At 44.6% G+C, this 15,006-nt stretch overlaps 1 protein-coding gene across 3 annotated transcripts in view; it reads right to left on the bottom strand.

The window, feature by feature from the left end:
• YLPM1 (YLP motif containing 1) overlaps window positions 1-15,006 on the bottom strand; it is a 90,902-nt gene that overhangs the window by 20,243 nt on the left and 55,653 nt on the right. The window contains exons 20-21 of one of the 3 annotated variants that reach the window (XM_075065538.1): window positions 13,122-13,302; window positions 12,333-12,733 (exon numbers count right to left, since the gene is read on the bottom strand). The exons of 1 other annotated variant lie outside the window; for it this stretch is intronic. In XM_075065538.1, the coding sequence (XP_074921639.1) occupies window positions 13,156-13,302 (147 nt within the window). In that variant the 3' untranslated portion in view covers window positions 12,333-12,733; window positions 13,122-13,155. Of the gene's footprint in view, window positions 1-12,332; window positions 12,734-13,121; window positions 13,303-15,006 lie in introns of those variants that run through there. One more of the 3 variants, XM_075065540.1, reaches the window with a different exon arrangement.

The following is a 15,006-nucleotide window of genomic DNA, read 5'->3' as shown; positions in this document are numbered from 1 at the left end:
AAACATTATGACTTCTTGTATGTTTGTGCAAACGACCTCCAATATTATTGCATGTACTTGGTTTGGCAAAATGGAATAAAATATTTGTTTAAAACATTGTTTAAAATATTATGTTTAGGATCCCAAGTCACTATCACAATGTATAGATTTAAAAGCAAAATATTTGAAAAAGTCATCTCCTGCTTTAACTACCTGTTAAGACTTCCGCTCAGAGTTCTGCACTCCACATTCTACAAGTGATGAAGTCATTAACACCTTGAAGCAGGATAAGAAATGCAGCTGTGTCCCATTTGTACATTAATGTCAACTCTTGGGAGAAGAAACAGAATACTATCTCCAGGTCTAGGATGAAAAGAGCTTCTCAGTTCATCATTTACATTCTTTTTTCTTTGCAATGTTCTGTTAATGACCATGGCTCTTAAAACAGTTCTTAAAAAACACTTTCAGATCACCTTTAACATCTGATTTCATGGATTGCTTTTTATATAAATGTGGTCCAACTGCACACTAATCTGTAGGTGAAACTGGTTGGGTCTAACACAACTGACAGAATAAGAATGGTTTGGAGTTTCCTAAGAAAAAATATGCAGCCAGTCAATGCAATTGATGCATCACTAACTAAAGATGCCTGTAAATCAGAGCCAAACCAGACAAATTCCAGCTTAAGCAATTATGGTCAGCCTAACTGGCTTCCTGTTTTTTCATTTGGATAAGTAGCTCTTCATGTCCCCTCCTAAAACTCTGTCAAGGAGCGCTGCTGTTGTATTTCCACTCCAGAGACGGGTATATCAATGGTGGGTGAAATGATAGGGTGACAATATTGCACTCTACAGGCATTACCTCTACAACAAATATAACTAGATGTTATGTAGTGGTTAGATGTGGAAAAACACCCCAAGGTGATCTTAAAATATTGTTCAAGTTGGACAGATATCTGTTCACGCACTCCCTTATCCAGGTCACTCCATGGGTATTATGAAACAGTCTTTGCTGTCCTTTTGCACAAATGTAGAGATGCAATATGGATAAACTGTTTGAATGGTCTTCTATAAGCAACTCCCCACAGAAAGGTCTGCTCCAAAAAAGATGTTCTTCCAGCATTTCAGGTTTCCACAAATCAGAAGAATATACGAAATGATGAAAACTTATCTTTGTGTCACTTCTTTCCAGTCAGCTTCTAGCTTATACTTATGCAATTCTCAATCAGAATGATTTAAAGGTCCAATAAGCCCTTTTGCCTGGAAAGCTAGTACCCATGAGGCAAATATGGGTCATTTCAATACACTTGGTTGCTCTTCCATTTTTAGTTGAGCATACACTACTGACTTTTTTGTTTGGAAACAGTACATATGCTTATCTGGTCTGTGTAGGTTTCAGCATAACCACAAACTGGAGAACATATTCCTTTTCCAAACAATGCAAGTCAGCTATAAAGTGATGATCTACCTCAGTGAAATGTGACTGCACTAGATGTAGCACCAACCAGTCAAACTGGAAAAAACATCTTAGACTGAATTTTGGTCCCAAGAATACTGAAGAAAAAGAGAATGTGAGATATCTGTGTATCTATTTGGTGGAAAAGCATTGCCACTTCTCATAATGTATCCACTCTGTATACAGAGTGTTTCAGTCTCCAGGCTGTAGGTCCAGAATATTTCACCAGATTTAGAAGCTCTGAAGGGTGCATCTTGATCAGAAATCTTCAGAATTCATCAGTGTGTTCAACAAAAGCCTCAAATGCTCCAATTCAGCATCTGTAAGAACTGGCAAATGGGGGGAAAAAAAAACGGTTACTTACCTTTTGTAACTATTGTTCTTTGAGATGTGTTACTCATGCCCATTCCATTACCCGCCCTCCTACCCCTCTGTCGGAGTTACTGGCAAGAAGGAACTGAGAAGGTGTAGGGTTGGTGGTGCCAAATATACCGATGCATGAGCATGGCAGTCAAGACAGTGCCGCAGCCAACCCTAAGGATACCGCCAAGGCAGAAATCTCTGACAACTGTGCACATGAGCACGCACACACCTAGAACGGAATGGACATGAGCAACACATCTCGAAGAACAACAGTTACAAAAGGTAAATAACCGTTTTTTCTTTGACCGCTTGCTCATGTTGATTCCATTCTAGGTGACTCAAGCAGTATCCTTGGAGGTGGGCTTGGAGTTCAGTCTGGAGGCTTGTAGTACTGCCCTACTGAAGCTAGCATCTTCCTGGGCGTGCCTGGTCAGTGCGTAGTGGAACATGAACGTATGGATGGATGACCAGGTGGCTGCCCTGCAGATGTCATGAACAGGCACTTAGGCCAGAAAGGCTGCCAGAGAAGCCTGCACCCTGGGTCAAGTGGGCAGTCACAATCACTGGGGCTTGAACCTTCCCCTGATCGCACAGTAGCGAATGCAGGCAGTGATCCATGAAGAAATTCTTTGTGCAGACACTGGGCAGCTTTTCATTCTGTCAGCCACTGCGACAAACAATTGCCTCGACTTGTGGAATGGCTTGGTCCTCTCAAAGTAGAAGGCTAATGCCCTCCTGACTTCTAGGGAATGTAGCCCACTCCTCCTCTGACTTATGCAGCTTTGGGAAAAACACAGGTAAGAAAATGTCCTGGCTCGTATGAAATTGGGAGGCCATTTTGGGTAGGAAGGCTGGGTGTGGTCTTAGCTGACCTTGTCCTTGTAGAAGACCATATAGGGTGGCTCTGAGGTGAGCATTCTAATCTCTGAGACCCAGCAGGCAGATGTCACTGCTATCAGGAACACTACCTGCCAGGACAAGAGGAAGAGAGAGCAGAAAGCCACAGGTTTGAAGTGGGGACCCATGAGCTGCAACAGCACCAGATTCAGGTCCCACAGGGGGACGGGCTCCTTGATGTGTAGGTAGAGGTGCTCGAGGCCCCTGAGGAACCTGGCCATGATGTCCTGGGTGAAAACCGACCAACCCATGAGCAGCGGATGGAAGGCCAAGATGGCTGCCAAGTGGACTTGGATAGATGGAAGGCATAGGCTTTGGAGTTTGAGATGCAGAAGGTAGTCCAAGATCAACTGCATCGAGGCTTGCTCGGGCCGAACACCTTTATCCTAGGTCCAGCAGGTGAACCACTTCCATTTGGCCAGATAGGTCACACTGGTGGAGCGTTTTCTACTGCCCAACAGGACCTGTTGGACATCAGCTAAGCACTGCTGCTCCTGCTCATTTAACCATGCAGCAGCCAAACCATCAGGTGAAATGCCTGCATGCTGGGATGCAGAAGACTGGCATGGTTCTGGGATAGCAGGTCCAGGCAGAGTGGTAGCTGTAACGGAGCAGCCACCAAGAGGTCCAGCAACATGCTGAACCAGAGCTGGTATGGCCAAGTCGGCACTATGAGGATCTCCCTGTCCCGCTTGATTTTCATAAGGACCCTGGAGAGTAATGGCACCAGAGGGCAGGCGTACATCAGAGCCCCTAACCACTGGAGCAGAAAGGCGTCCAACAGGGAGCAGAAAATGTGGCATTTCCTGTTCTCCCTGGATGCAAACAGGTCCACCCGGGGAGTCTCCCACTTGTGGAAGATGAAGCTGAGCATGTCTGGATGGAGGGACCACTTGTGGCATGACAAGAAGGACCAACTGAGGCATTCTTGGCCTCAGGGAGGTGAGCAGCTATGAGCTGGATATCATGCTGCAGACAGAATTCTAAGAAGCGGAGGGCTTTCTGGCAAAGGACAGATGACCTGGCTCCGCCCTACCTGTTGATACAGAAGACTGTCACCATATTGTCCATCAGGACCTGCACCACCGTGCCCTGCAATTGATGCAGGAAGGCTTGGCAGGCCAGGTGAACCACTCCGAGCTCCTTGATGTGGATATGCAGAGTGTGATCGCGACTGGACCAACGATCTTGTGTGCTAAGTGTGTCCAGATGGGTTCCCCACCCTAGGACCAAGGCATCGGAGACGAGAGTTGCCGACGGGAATGAAGCCACAAAGGTGACCCTTATAGCATTAATGCAGGATCCTGCCACCACGTGAGCAATGACAGAACACTGTCCGGAATCCTGACCACCAAGTCCATGATGTGCTGGTTGGGGGCATAGACTGATGCCAGGGGCCTGAGGTGGAGCTGTGTGTGCCGGACCACGTAAGTGTGTGGTGCCATGTGACCCAACAATTTCCAGCACATGTGGGTGGTGGTGAGAGGGTGGGCTCTCATACACAAGATGAGGTCCACTGTGGCTTGGAACTAAGTCTCGGGGAGGAAGGACCTGGCCCAAGTGGAATTGACGACTGCCCTGATAAATTCTATGCGTTGCACTGGGGTGAAGATTGACTTTTTCTCATTTATTACCAGCCCCAGGAGCAACAGGTGGCACAGGCCAGATTGAAATGCCTCTGCACCTGATCTCGGGACTAGCCCTTTATGAACCAGTTGTCGAGGGATGGGTAAATTCAGACTTCTCGATATCGCAGGTAAGCGGCCACTGGCGTTATACACTTTGTGAACATTCTCTGGTCCAACGAGAGACCAAAGGGCATCGCCATGAACTAGAAGTGGCACTGACCCAACATGAAACAGAGGAAGCGCAGGTGTCCCAGGAAAATGGGAATATGAAAGTATGCGTCCTTTAAATTGAGGGCAGCATACCAGACTCACAGATCCAGGGAAGGGATGATGGAGGCCAGGGGAACCATGTGAAATTTCAACTTCTTGAGAGACTTGAAACGATAGAGGTCCAAGATGGGTCTGAGGCCTCCTTTTCCTTTCAGGATTAGGCAATAACCAGAGTGGAATCCTTTTCCTTAAATGTCCCAAGGGACCTGCTCCACTGCTTCCAGGCACAGGAGATTTTGACCTCCTGGACCAGCAGTTGCTCATGAGAAGGGTCTCTGAAGAGGGATAGGGAGGGCCGGCCACAAACTGCAGGGTATAGCTTGATAAAATCATGTCGAACACCCAACGGTCCGAGGTGATAAAGGACCAGGCTGACCGGAAAGGGTGGAGGCGGCTGAGGAAACAGAGGGATGGATCCAGCATATTGACTGGGGCATCGGTTTAGGACACACCCTTAAAACGACTTTCTGGCCTACCAGGCAGGGGTGGTAGTCGAAATAACCTGAAGAGGTCGTTGGCCTCCTCCATGACCTCTTCTGTTGGTAAGTTCAGGTTCTCAGCTACCCTTCTAAGGAGGGCTTGGTGCTCCTTAATATCGTCCAGGGACTGCTTGTACGTGATGGTCCAGCCACTACCTCATCCAGGGATGACTACTATGATTGGACCGCCTGTGGAGGAGCTCGTTCCCCTTCTTTGTCCGGGGAGAGACCCTTAGGCACCAGGTCCAATGTGCTGCCCCCACAATGCATTTGGCACCGTGCTCTGACTGCGGTGCCGTGGCTGGTTTAGCTGAGGCTGCCAGGAAGGGCTGGTGGGAGTAGGGGACTGGCATTCACAGGCACACCCCACGGATTCCAGTATGGCCACTGGGAGGGCCACTGCCCGTGCTCTGATGCAACCGTGGCGGGTGCTGCACTGGTCTCCCGCATCAGTGGTGAATCCCCCCTTCTATGTGAAGGACTGAACTCTTGGTCCAACTTGGACCACTGTCCTTCTGGCAACCATGGTGGAGCCAACGAGGCCTGAGTCTGCTTGCTGACTCCGGTTCGCAACCGGTGAGGCAAGGACAAGTAATGACACCTGCTGGAGAAATGGGACTGCGACCGGTGCTGTGATGGTGAATAGACCCTCTGGGGCAGGGACCGACATCCAGGAGACTGCCTGAGGGAGGGTGACTAAGGCCTAGGGGACCTGCAGCTAGAAGCTCATTGGTACCAGCGATACAGAGACAGATGCCTTGACTCCGGAATCCCATGCCTAGTAAGTGGAGAACGTGTCAAGGACCTGGGTCTTCTAGCTGGAGAGCCAGGATACGGTGCCAGGATCCAAGGTCACAGAGATGGGGACCAGGGGTGTACCACCATCCTCTGAGGCTGCACCATGAATGGCTTGCCCTTAGGTGCGGGGGTCATAGCCTGGTGCGGTGCCTGTGGTGCTGGTAGGCTCCTTTGGTCTTTGGCCACCGGGGCCACCTCAGGCACTGATGGCCCTGGAAGAGGCTGAGGACCTGTCACTTCCCGGGGTTATGGGGGGATCTCTGTGTAGCCCCGAAGTGGGTGCAAGGCCTGACATAGGTCCTTTGCCCAAAGTCCTCTTCTCCAGTGCCAAGGGGCTCTTCTTCTTTTGCCACTTCTTCAGCACAGGCAAAAGGGGAATGAGGCTCAGTGGAGCCCAGTGCTGGTGGTGCGCTTCACACCAAAGCAGAAATACTCGGTGTGGGGTCCACAGTGGAGGGCTCTGATGCATTTCCGCATTCAAAGTCAGAAGTTTTTACAAATCTGATACTTCAGGCACTTCAGGCAAGTATCATGGGTATCACTGTTAGGCACAGGCCTGCTGCATGTCGAGTGGGGCATGCCCCACTCTGGGATAAAGTTTCAACCAGGACTCTAAGGACACTAACCTAACTATACTAACGGCTAACTAACTACTTACCAACTACTTTACAACTATGTACAGATAAGAGAATGACAGGCTATAAAGAACCGCTAAAGCTCTTGCGATCTGCAAGATGAGGTGCTTCAACTATTATGGGCAGTAAGGAGCAACTGAGAAGGCATAGGATCGGTGGCGCCTAATATACCAATGGATGAGCGCAGCACTCAAGGGGGTGCCACAGCTGACCCCATAGATACCGCTAAGGCAGAAATCTCCAACAACTGTGCACGTGGGCGTGGACACGCCTAGAATGGAATCGACACAAGCAAGCAGTCAAAGAACAGAAAATTATTCTTACTCTAGTCTCCTGACAAAATCAGCGAGTAGTGCTAAAAAGCTAGAACTGCATAGTGGTGTCCTGAATGGAATTCATAAAGAATTGTGCTCTTCAAACTTCCCAGTTCTAGCAAGCTCTACTTTTTTCTCTATTTCTGGTGAGAAAGCTTTAGCAACAGGTGGGGTTTGTGCAATGATCCAAACATGGTCAAAATTTGGCTTAATCTAATCTCCACTAATAGCTCAACTCCACAGATGAGCTCCCTCACCTGAGTTCACTTTATCTCTGGCCCTCACACATGTCCTGGATTTTATCAGTTGCACTGTCCCAGGCTATTGTAAATTGTCTTGAATGACGATGAAAGGAGATATGTAATGATACTGTAGCCGTGTTGGTCCCAAGACGACTACTGATGGCTCTCAAATTGAGGACCAATCATGTCTTGTATTAACATCAGAGGAAAACTGGGGAGCCAATGGAGGAAGGAGAGCATAAGTATGATGTATTCTTGGGTGTCTGACTTGCTGAGGATGTGGGCCATCACATTCTGCGCAAGATGACCCTTCCGTGTGTTGCTTCCACTTTGAATCCCAGGTATAGTGAATGACATAATCTTCATTGGATCTTGCAAATCTTAGTTTAGACCCCCCATGGCACCTACATACGCTGGGCTGCCTTCCCAGGAACTTGACAGCTGTCACTTTTGAGCAGAAAGTAGAATCAGTTCGTATCCCAAGTCAACAGTGGCTTTTCCAAGCTCTCTGGTCTGCCCAGAAGCATCACTGCTTCTGCAGTTCCCTGGACAGTAGCATTATTATTAAAATGGTGTCTTCTGTTAACTGGGAATTGCAATTTAAGGAGATAAAATGCTGTTGCCACCAGGGTAGCTGCATTAAGAGAATTATTTTTTGTATTTCTGCCAGAAACTACAAACTCATATTAGTGGAAATGAGTTGTTCAAAGGGCTGAATTATTTCATTCCTTATTGAAGACTTGGAATGACTGTTCCAGTGGTGTCAAAGTCCAAAAATAGTGTTCAAGCAGTGAATAGCAAGTATAGGCCTGCACCCCTACTAGCAGAGATTTCATCTGGTTAGGGTTACAGGCTTGGTGAGTACATGGATGGGAAAAATACAAGGAAAACCCTGATGTTAGAGGAAGTGATATAGGTGATTCCAGCTTAACAGAGCATCAAAGCCATAGCATGATGCTATGGGCTGCTGTGCTGCAGAAGTATCATCTTTAAAAAGGGACATATGAAGATCTGATCTACCCTAGTCCTTAAATATTAGCATTTTTTGCCAGAAAACAAAATTAATAAGTACATTTTGCAGTTTCCGTTGAATAAGCCTGTCTTGAACTTGTTTTCTTTGCCTGTTTTGAACTTGTATATAACGAAGATCTTCACTGCGAAGAGCCATCCTGCAAAAGGCTGCATTTCAATTATATGTTCAGACTTCAAGCATCATAGGGCAGAAACAGCATCTTTGTCTGGATTCTGTACAGCACTGAGCACCTTCAGTGCACAACACACAACATGTATCAAAATGGGAACAAGGAACGATGTTACTTTTCCACTCAAATTTGCTGCCCATCCTATTAATACGCCCACAAAGTGGAGTTAGAAAGAACTAAACTGAGCTTCTTGAATAATACAATATGGCTTTACACAACAGTCAACTAGCCTATAGAACTCTTTGGCACAAGACGACATTGAAATCAAGAGTTCTGCAGGATTCAAAAAAGGACTGGACATTTACATGAATAATGAAAACATCTACAGTTACAATTAAAGATGATTAACAAAAATGAAGTTTGGAAAAGATATAAACCTTCATGCTTCTCAGCATATGGCAATCACTAAACTCAGAGGAGAGGGGTTGGAAAAAAACTGTAATAGTCCATAAATGCCCACTTTGGGTGGTCTTGCACCTTCTTCTGAGACAACTGGTATTGGTCACAGTTGAAGACAGGATGTAGTGGACTAGATACTGAAACTGAAATCTTCGCTAATGATTCCAAATGTCTGTACAGAGATTTCAAAAGGCCTCAGAAAATATTTAATGCAACACCTTTGCAAACATGCAAAAATAGCAACATGTAGCGCAGCACCTGACAGGCAAGGAGCAAACTGATGGACAGGATTCATATAGCTGATTGAAGCAAATCCGATGAATGCCAAACCAAATCATAGAAGTAGAGATATGAAGAACTAAGATGCAATTTTTCTCTTGTAATTGCAGGGAACCAATAATGTGAGATACCATTAACTCTGATTAGCTAGTCTCAACAAGTAAGTGAAAAAACAACCACAGCATCAAAGTTGGTACAGGATTCTTTTCTATTCAGGTTTTTTACACGATGGCCATAACCTCATGGCTTATTAAAGCTTTCTAGAGTAAAAGCATACAAGATGACTTATGACAAAATGTTTCCTTCCCGTTCATCTAATCTGTGAGGTGCAGATTAAGTAAAAAATGTTTTAGCCTTTTGTAAATGTTAATTGGTTGTGAGCTTCTTTGTGGAAAAGCATGAGTCTTACCCTCAGGATAGACAGTTTCATTAATCTTGAAGAGTCGAGATGTTAAGGGTGACTGAAGGCCGAGAAGGTGGGACAGTCTTTAGCAAAGCAGTGGAACAAGTGATATACAGGGATGAAATGCTCTTAGGCAGCCAATCTTCCTGAAGAGGTAGGTGCTGCATCCTGCACCAGTTGCTGCATTTTTAAAAATGTTTTCAAACCATGATATACTGCAGTGGTTTTCAACCTGTGGTCCGTGGACCCCTGGGGGTCCTCAGACTATGCCTAAGGAGTCCACAAAAGGTTGTCATTACCACAGAACCAGTGGTTATCAACCTGTGGTCCATGGGGGGGTCTGCAGACTATGTTTAAGAGTTTCAAAGGGCTCCGCACTTCCCTTTGACATTTTTTAGGGGTCTGCAAATGGAAAAGGTTGAAAACCATTGGTACATTGCATTGTAACAGTACAATCTGGAGTTAACAAAGGCATTTCTGATCATAGCCAGGTCATAATCTGAGAGAATGGGGTCCATTCTCCTAGTTAACCACAGATTGTAGGAGGCATTTTTTCAATCCCAATGTTGTATGAGTCCAGTGTCAGTGTGGGGTCTAAGTCCCAGAAGCTGCCTGTGGGTACTGGATAGGACAGCAAAGAGGATGCAATGTTGTCATATTCCACAGTTGAAGGCTTTGAATCAATCACCATCACCATTCTCTGGGCACGGACCAAGGATGTGACAATCTAGCTATCTGTAATTCTGCCAGCAGTGCTGATGAGCAGTTCAATGTGCTGGATTACCTCATTCTCTGACGGACTGGAGTGCATGGAACATGGTGGAGGTTGATGCTCTGATATTATGCAGATATGATACTTTCTTCCTGAGCCACTTCCCAACAATCTTCCCCAGACTGATCTGCTGGGTGCTCAAACTTACCACCATGCTGCAACACAGATGACAAAGATCATAAAATTACAGTAGACTTGGATGCATTATAGTACCTGTAAAGAACAAACATCAATGCGACTGACAGAAAAAAATTCAACATATTCTGACGATAATGGCACACACTTGCAACAGAACTTCTTCATAATGAAAACATTGTACTCAATTTGCACTGCCCTTCCAGTTAGCTGTCATTTGCCATATCTCTTATCACATCTGATTGGTAACAAGTGCAACCTTTCATGTGTTCTGTGTCGGCCTCTCCTTCCTTGCATGCAGACCAAGGGAACAAAAACAGCATGGCCTCCTTGGGTGCTGGTTGCTCAGTTCTGCTACAAACTGCATGAAAACACAGGAGACATGGTGATCCCCTCTGCCACTCTCTATTTGTTTCCATGACTCTTGCACTCCAGAAAAATTATTTATCCTGGGAAGAAAAAGTGTTAGAACTCGATTCAGATTGATTCTGAAGGGTATAGTGAAAACATCAGATCTTAGCATCCGGATATAGAGCTAGCCCATCAAAATGCACAGGAAGTCAAAATGGGTTCAGGAAATACCATCAGCAGTCTAGATTTGTTATGGACAACAGACTCCAGCTGTTAGCCTCAGAATCTTTCTGGTAGCCACTATGCAGAGAAATGAGAAAACAACTACTTTGAGACAAGCCTTGACTGATCTCCATAAGGACACAAAAGCCCTCTGATTTCCCGGAGTTCTTGGCAATTACTACTTTGTGCAATGCCAACTCTGAGAATTCAAAGACAGTACTGTGCAACATTTAAAAACAGAAAGTAAATACTGCTATATTATGGGATGTGTACACACAAATCCACATTTGTTACCTTCTGGTGTAACAGCATTGCCTTCAAGGAGCTTCATTTTCTTATATGTAAACATACATTCAGGTCAAATTCAGATAGTCTGTTGTTCACCCTGAGAAAAACTTTCATTCACACACAATGAATCAGGCTGAGAAACGTCAAGTAAACAGAAATGTATTAGAATGGTAAACAAAAACCATTCAATATTACAAACAATGGCTCTAATGTACCAAACAATGCTCTCATCAGTCTTGACTGGTTAATAAACTTGGAAACAATTTGCAATGTAATCGCTCAGCAGAGCAGCAGGGAGCACAGAAGCAGCTATCAGAATTTCACTTTCTTCAAAGTGTACAGGACAGCAGTTTCAAATAATTCACATCAGCTAAGACATTTTTCAGATAATCTAGCATCTTCTCTTTCCATACAAGTCTTAACATAAGCCTTTGGTTTGGAAACCCAGAAAGAACAAAAACGATCTATTCAACTTGCTCATTAGCAAATCTGTAACACTGTGCATCACTGATGAGACAAATGATATTGTACATTAAGCTTCTACCCCATTGTTCTCAATGTGGACAATTATTTAATCCATCTTTTCCATCAAGTGAAGCCCATTTCTTGGCCAGACCAAGGCATCCTTTTAGTTCTAGATCTGAAAGTTTTCACTACTTCTTTTAAGTGGAATTAAATTTTGTGAGGGGAATGAATATGCATTGATGGGGAGTCAAATAGACAATATGACCTATTGTGACCACAGGGACTTTCTGCGCTCCCACTGAGAGGGCTTCCCACATTCACAGTTTTCCATTACTTGTTTTAATTTCAAACTCAGCAATAAAGAAACTTTTTTCACACTCCACATTACTACCTGGAGTATTTCAGTACCACAGAATTAAATTCAAACCCACAGATAGCAATGGAAATTTAAAACAGCTGAGAAACTAACAAGCCAGAAAACACTTCAAAGAGCAGCTGACCTCCAAGATGACAGAGAAGATGTAAAATTACTGTAGGCCAACAAGAGCCAAGGGCTAAAAAAACCAGCTGGCTACAAAGAGGAGAGCAGGTGGCTCCTAGAGTCCCCAGGTAAGACATGCACTCAAACAGAAGCATGATGCCTCTTCCAGATGACGGCGATTTTGAACATTCTGTCAACATGAGAAGACAGACCACATTTAAAAGATAAAACAAACACCAAGAGAAAGGCCCATGCTGTATGGTCCACCAGACTCATTGGGTTTATAATGAAAGTTTATTGTTCTGCTTCCTAGTACAATAAGCTACAAGGTACGTACAGTATAAAATGAGAATGGCCACAAAGCAAAAGTGATACAGACATTCTGTTACAGTACAGTGGAGGAAACATTCTCTGCCTAATTTTTCCACGCATAACAGCTAAAACTACTGACCCTCCCTCCCCTCCAAAAAAATATTAAAATGAAAACTCTCTCGCTTAGGTGCAGCAGAATTGTATGTCTTTTGGGGACACTGGTTATCACCTGCCAATATTTCAAGGAACTTTCAGAAACTAAAACAAACAAAAGAAACAAAAATAATCTGTGAAGATAGTAGTGACACGATCCATGTAGGATGCTCATGCCACGCCAGGTTCAGTTCTCCTCAAAGTAAATGGCCTGTAAAGAAAAGAAAAGTCTGTTACACTGAGAAATGTATCAGTAAAAATGGTTGGAATTCATATACAATAATGTAGAATCTGGAATTGGAAGAACTAGGTATCCAGCTGACATATATTTCGGTTGTCCTTATCATGAACACTTACACTCTTATTACTGACAATGCTTGGAGATTTTGAAGGCTGATACCCCTTTTCCTTCAAACTTGAGATGCTACACACAGGAGATTACACACCAAGGAATGTGCACAACTGACAAATCCACCTACCATTCAAGGCCCCAAACAAGAATATCTGGAGGGAGAACCCTAGTAATGTGTGTGCTTTAATCTCATCCTCAACTCTTAAAAAAAAGTGAGACAAAATTTGCATAATGGTGGAACACTTACCTTAACGGTACAAAAATTCCATATTATAATTGTCTCAGATATATTTGGTGCGGTTGAGGGCTCTTTCAGCAAGATGACCACTTTCATCTGTGATCTTCTCCCAATCCGTTTGTCCAACCACAAAACCAATGGCCCTCTTCCTGTCTGCATCCTTCTTTTCTTCTAGGTCTGCCCACCTTACCTATGAAGAACACAATGTCAGTAAAACAGTCCTTCAAGAATAAACAGTGGAACACTAGTAGGCCTTTCACTCACAGACTAGTGTACAAAGAAAATTCTTAACCTGCACTCAATCATTTTGGTTCTGAAACTGAAGACCTAAATCTTTCTCTCAAAGGAAGCAGTGAATGTTTCCCTAATTACATCATTTAAAAGGAATGTCCTGAATTTTTCTCAGAGTAGAGAAAAATCTTGCACTGGCTAGGGGATGGACTAGATGATTAAGTCTTTTCCATTTTAACACTAATAATTTTGTGATTCAGAGCATAGTGGCTGCATTTATTCTAAGGCTGAGAGGAAGAATATGGCTGGATGCCTACTGCCCACAGGAAATAAAAGGAAGACAAAAGAGACCATTGGAAAGTATTCTTTTGCGTGAAAGGACTGAGGGATACTAGGGGAAAGCCACAGAACACAACAGTGCTTCTGTAAGGAAGGATTACATAGGCTTACTTTTTAGTGTTCACAACCATAGTGTGTGCGAGTCATTATTCTCCTGGTCCCAAATGAAATGGCACAGAGAACACAATGTTGAACTACAGTTTTTTCATAACTATAATCCTTCTCTGCATCTACCTTGTAAGCTTAATTACATACTGGAGACATTTAAAACTAGACTGGACAAAGTAGAGGAAGATATACTGTAGGGAACAATCCTGCACTATCTGAAGGAAAGTCACAATAAATAGTTCTTTTCTATCTTTGGCTTTTATGACACATTTCTGGACGAACCTTTTCACTACCTCACCCACTGCGCTAAGCTGCTCATTTATGTCCCGTCCCACCTTGACAACTGCCACGTCCTCCTCTAAGGCTTCTTAAAGTCACTCACAATCTTCATCTCTGATCTGTTCAGACCTCTGCAGTCACCTTCTCACCCACACATATGTGCATATATGGAAGGGGAGGGGGAGGAAGAGGAGAAGAGGGCATAAAGGAATTAATGGGAGGGTTGTAACCAAGACACAAGGTAGGAAGAGTAATGATAGGGCTAGAGAAGCATTATCTGCAGGCAACTCATGGTATGTCTACACAGCAACTAGACATCCATAGCTAGCCCATGTCAGCTGACTCGAGCTTGCAGGGCTCAGGCTGCGGGGCTGTTTCACTGCTGTGTAGACTTCCAGGCTCGGGCTGGATCCCAGGCTCTAGGACCCTGCGAGGTGAGAGGGTCCCAGAACTCTTGAGCCTGGAACTCTGCACAGCAATGAAATAGCACTGTAGCCTGAGTCCCACAAGCCCGTGTCAGCTGACACAGGCTAGTCTTGGGGTTTTTTTGCTGTGCAGACATACCCTCAAGAACAAATCTCTTCGCCCTCCAATCCTGATATCTGCTGACTCACTGGCCCCAATGCCCACCCCTCACTTACTAGCCCAGTTCCCCCACCTTCTTAGTTCAATGTCCTCATTCTGCCAACCCAATGTACAAGGAAATAACTTTTACATTTATTTCTATTACCACTAATTTTGTACAAATATTTATATTTATAAAAATAAAATGTTAACAAATGTGAAGAGTATTTCCTTGCTTAGCAACATAGGGACCCTGGTGGGGATGGAACTAGGGAGAGCTGCTACCCAGCTTTGCTCCCCACCTCAAATCCCATTCACCTCTGAAAAATGTCTTACAGTTTGTGAGGAAGTGGTCCACTGGAACAGAGCTGTT

The sequence above is a fragment of the Chelonoidis abingdonii genome, chromosome 4, assembly GCF_003597395.2.
Source record: "Chelonoidis abingdonii isolate Lonesome George chromosome 4, CheloAbing_2.0, whole genome shotgun sequence".
Classification (NCBI taxonomy): domain Eukaryota; kingdom Metazoa; phylum Chordata; order Testudines; family Testudinidae; genus Chelonoidis; species Chelonoidis abingdonii.
The sequence above is the reverse complement of the archived record's forward strand: the minus strand, read 5'-3'. Positions and strand labels throughout refer to the sequence as shown.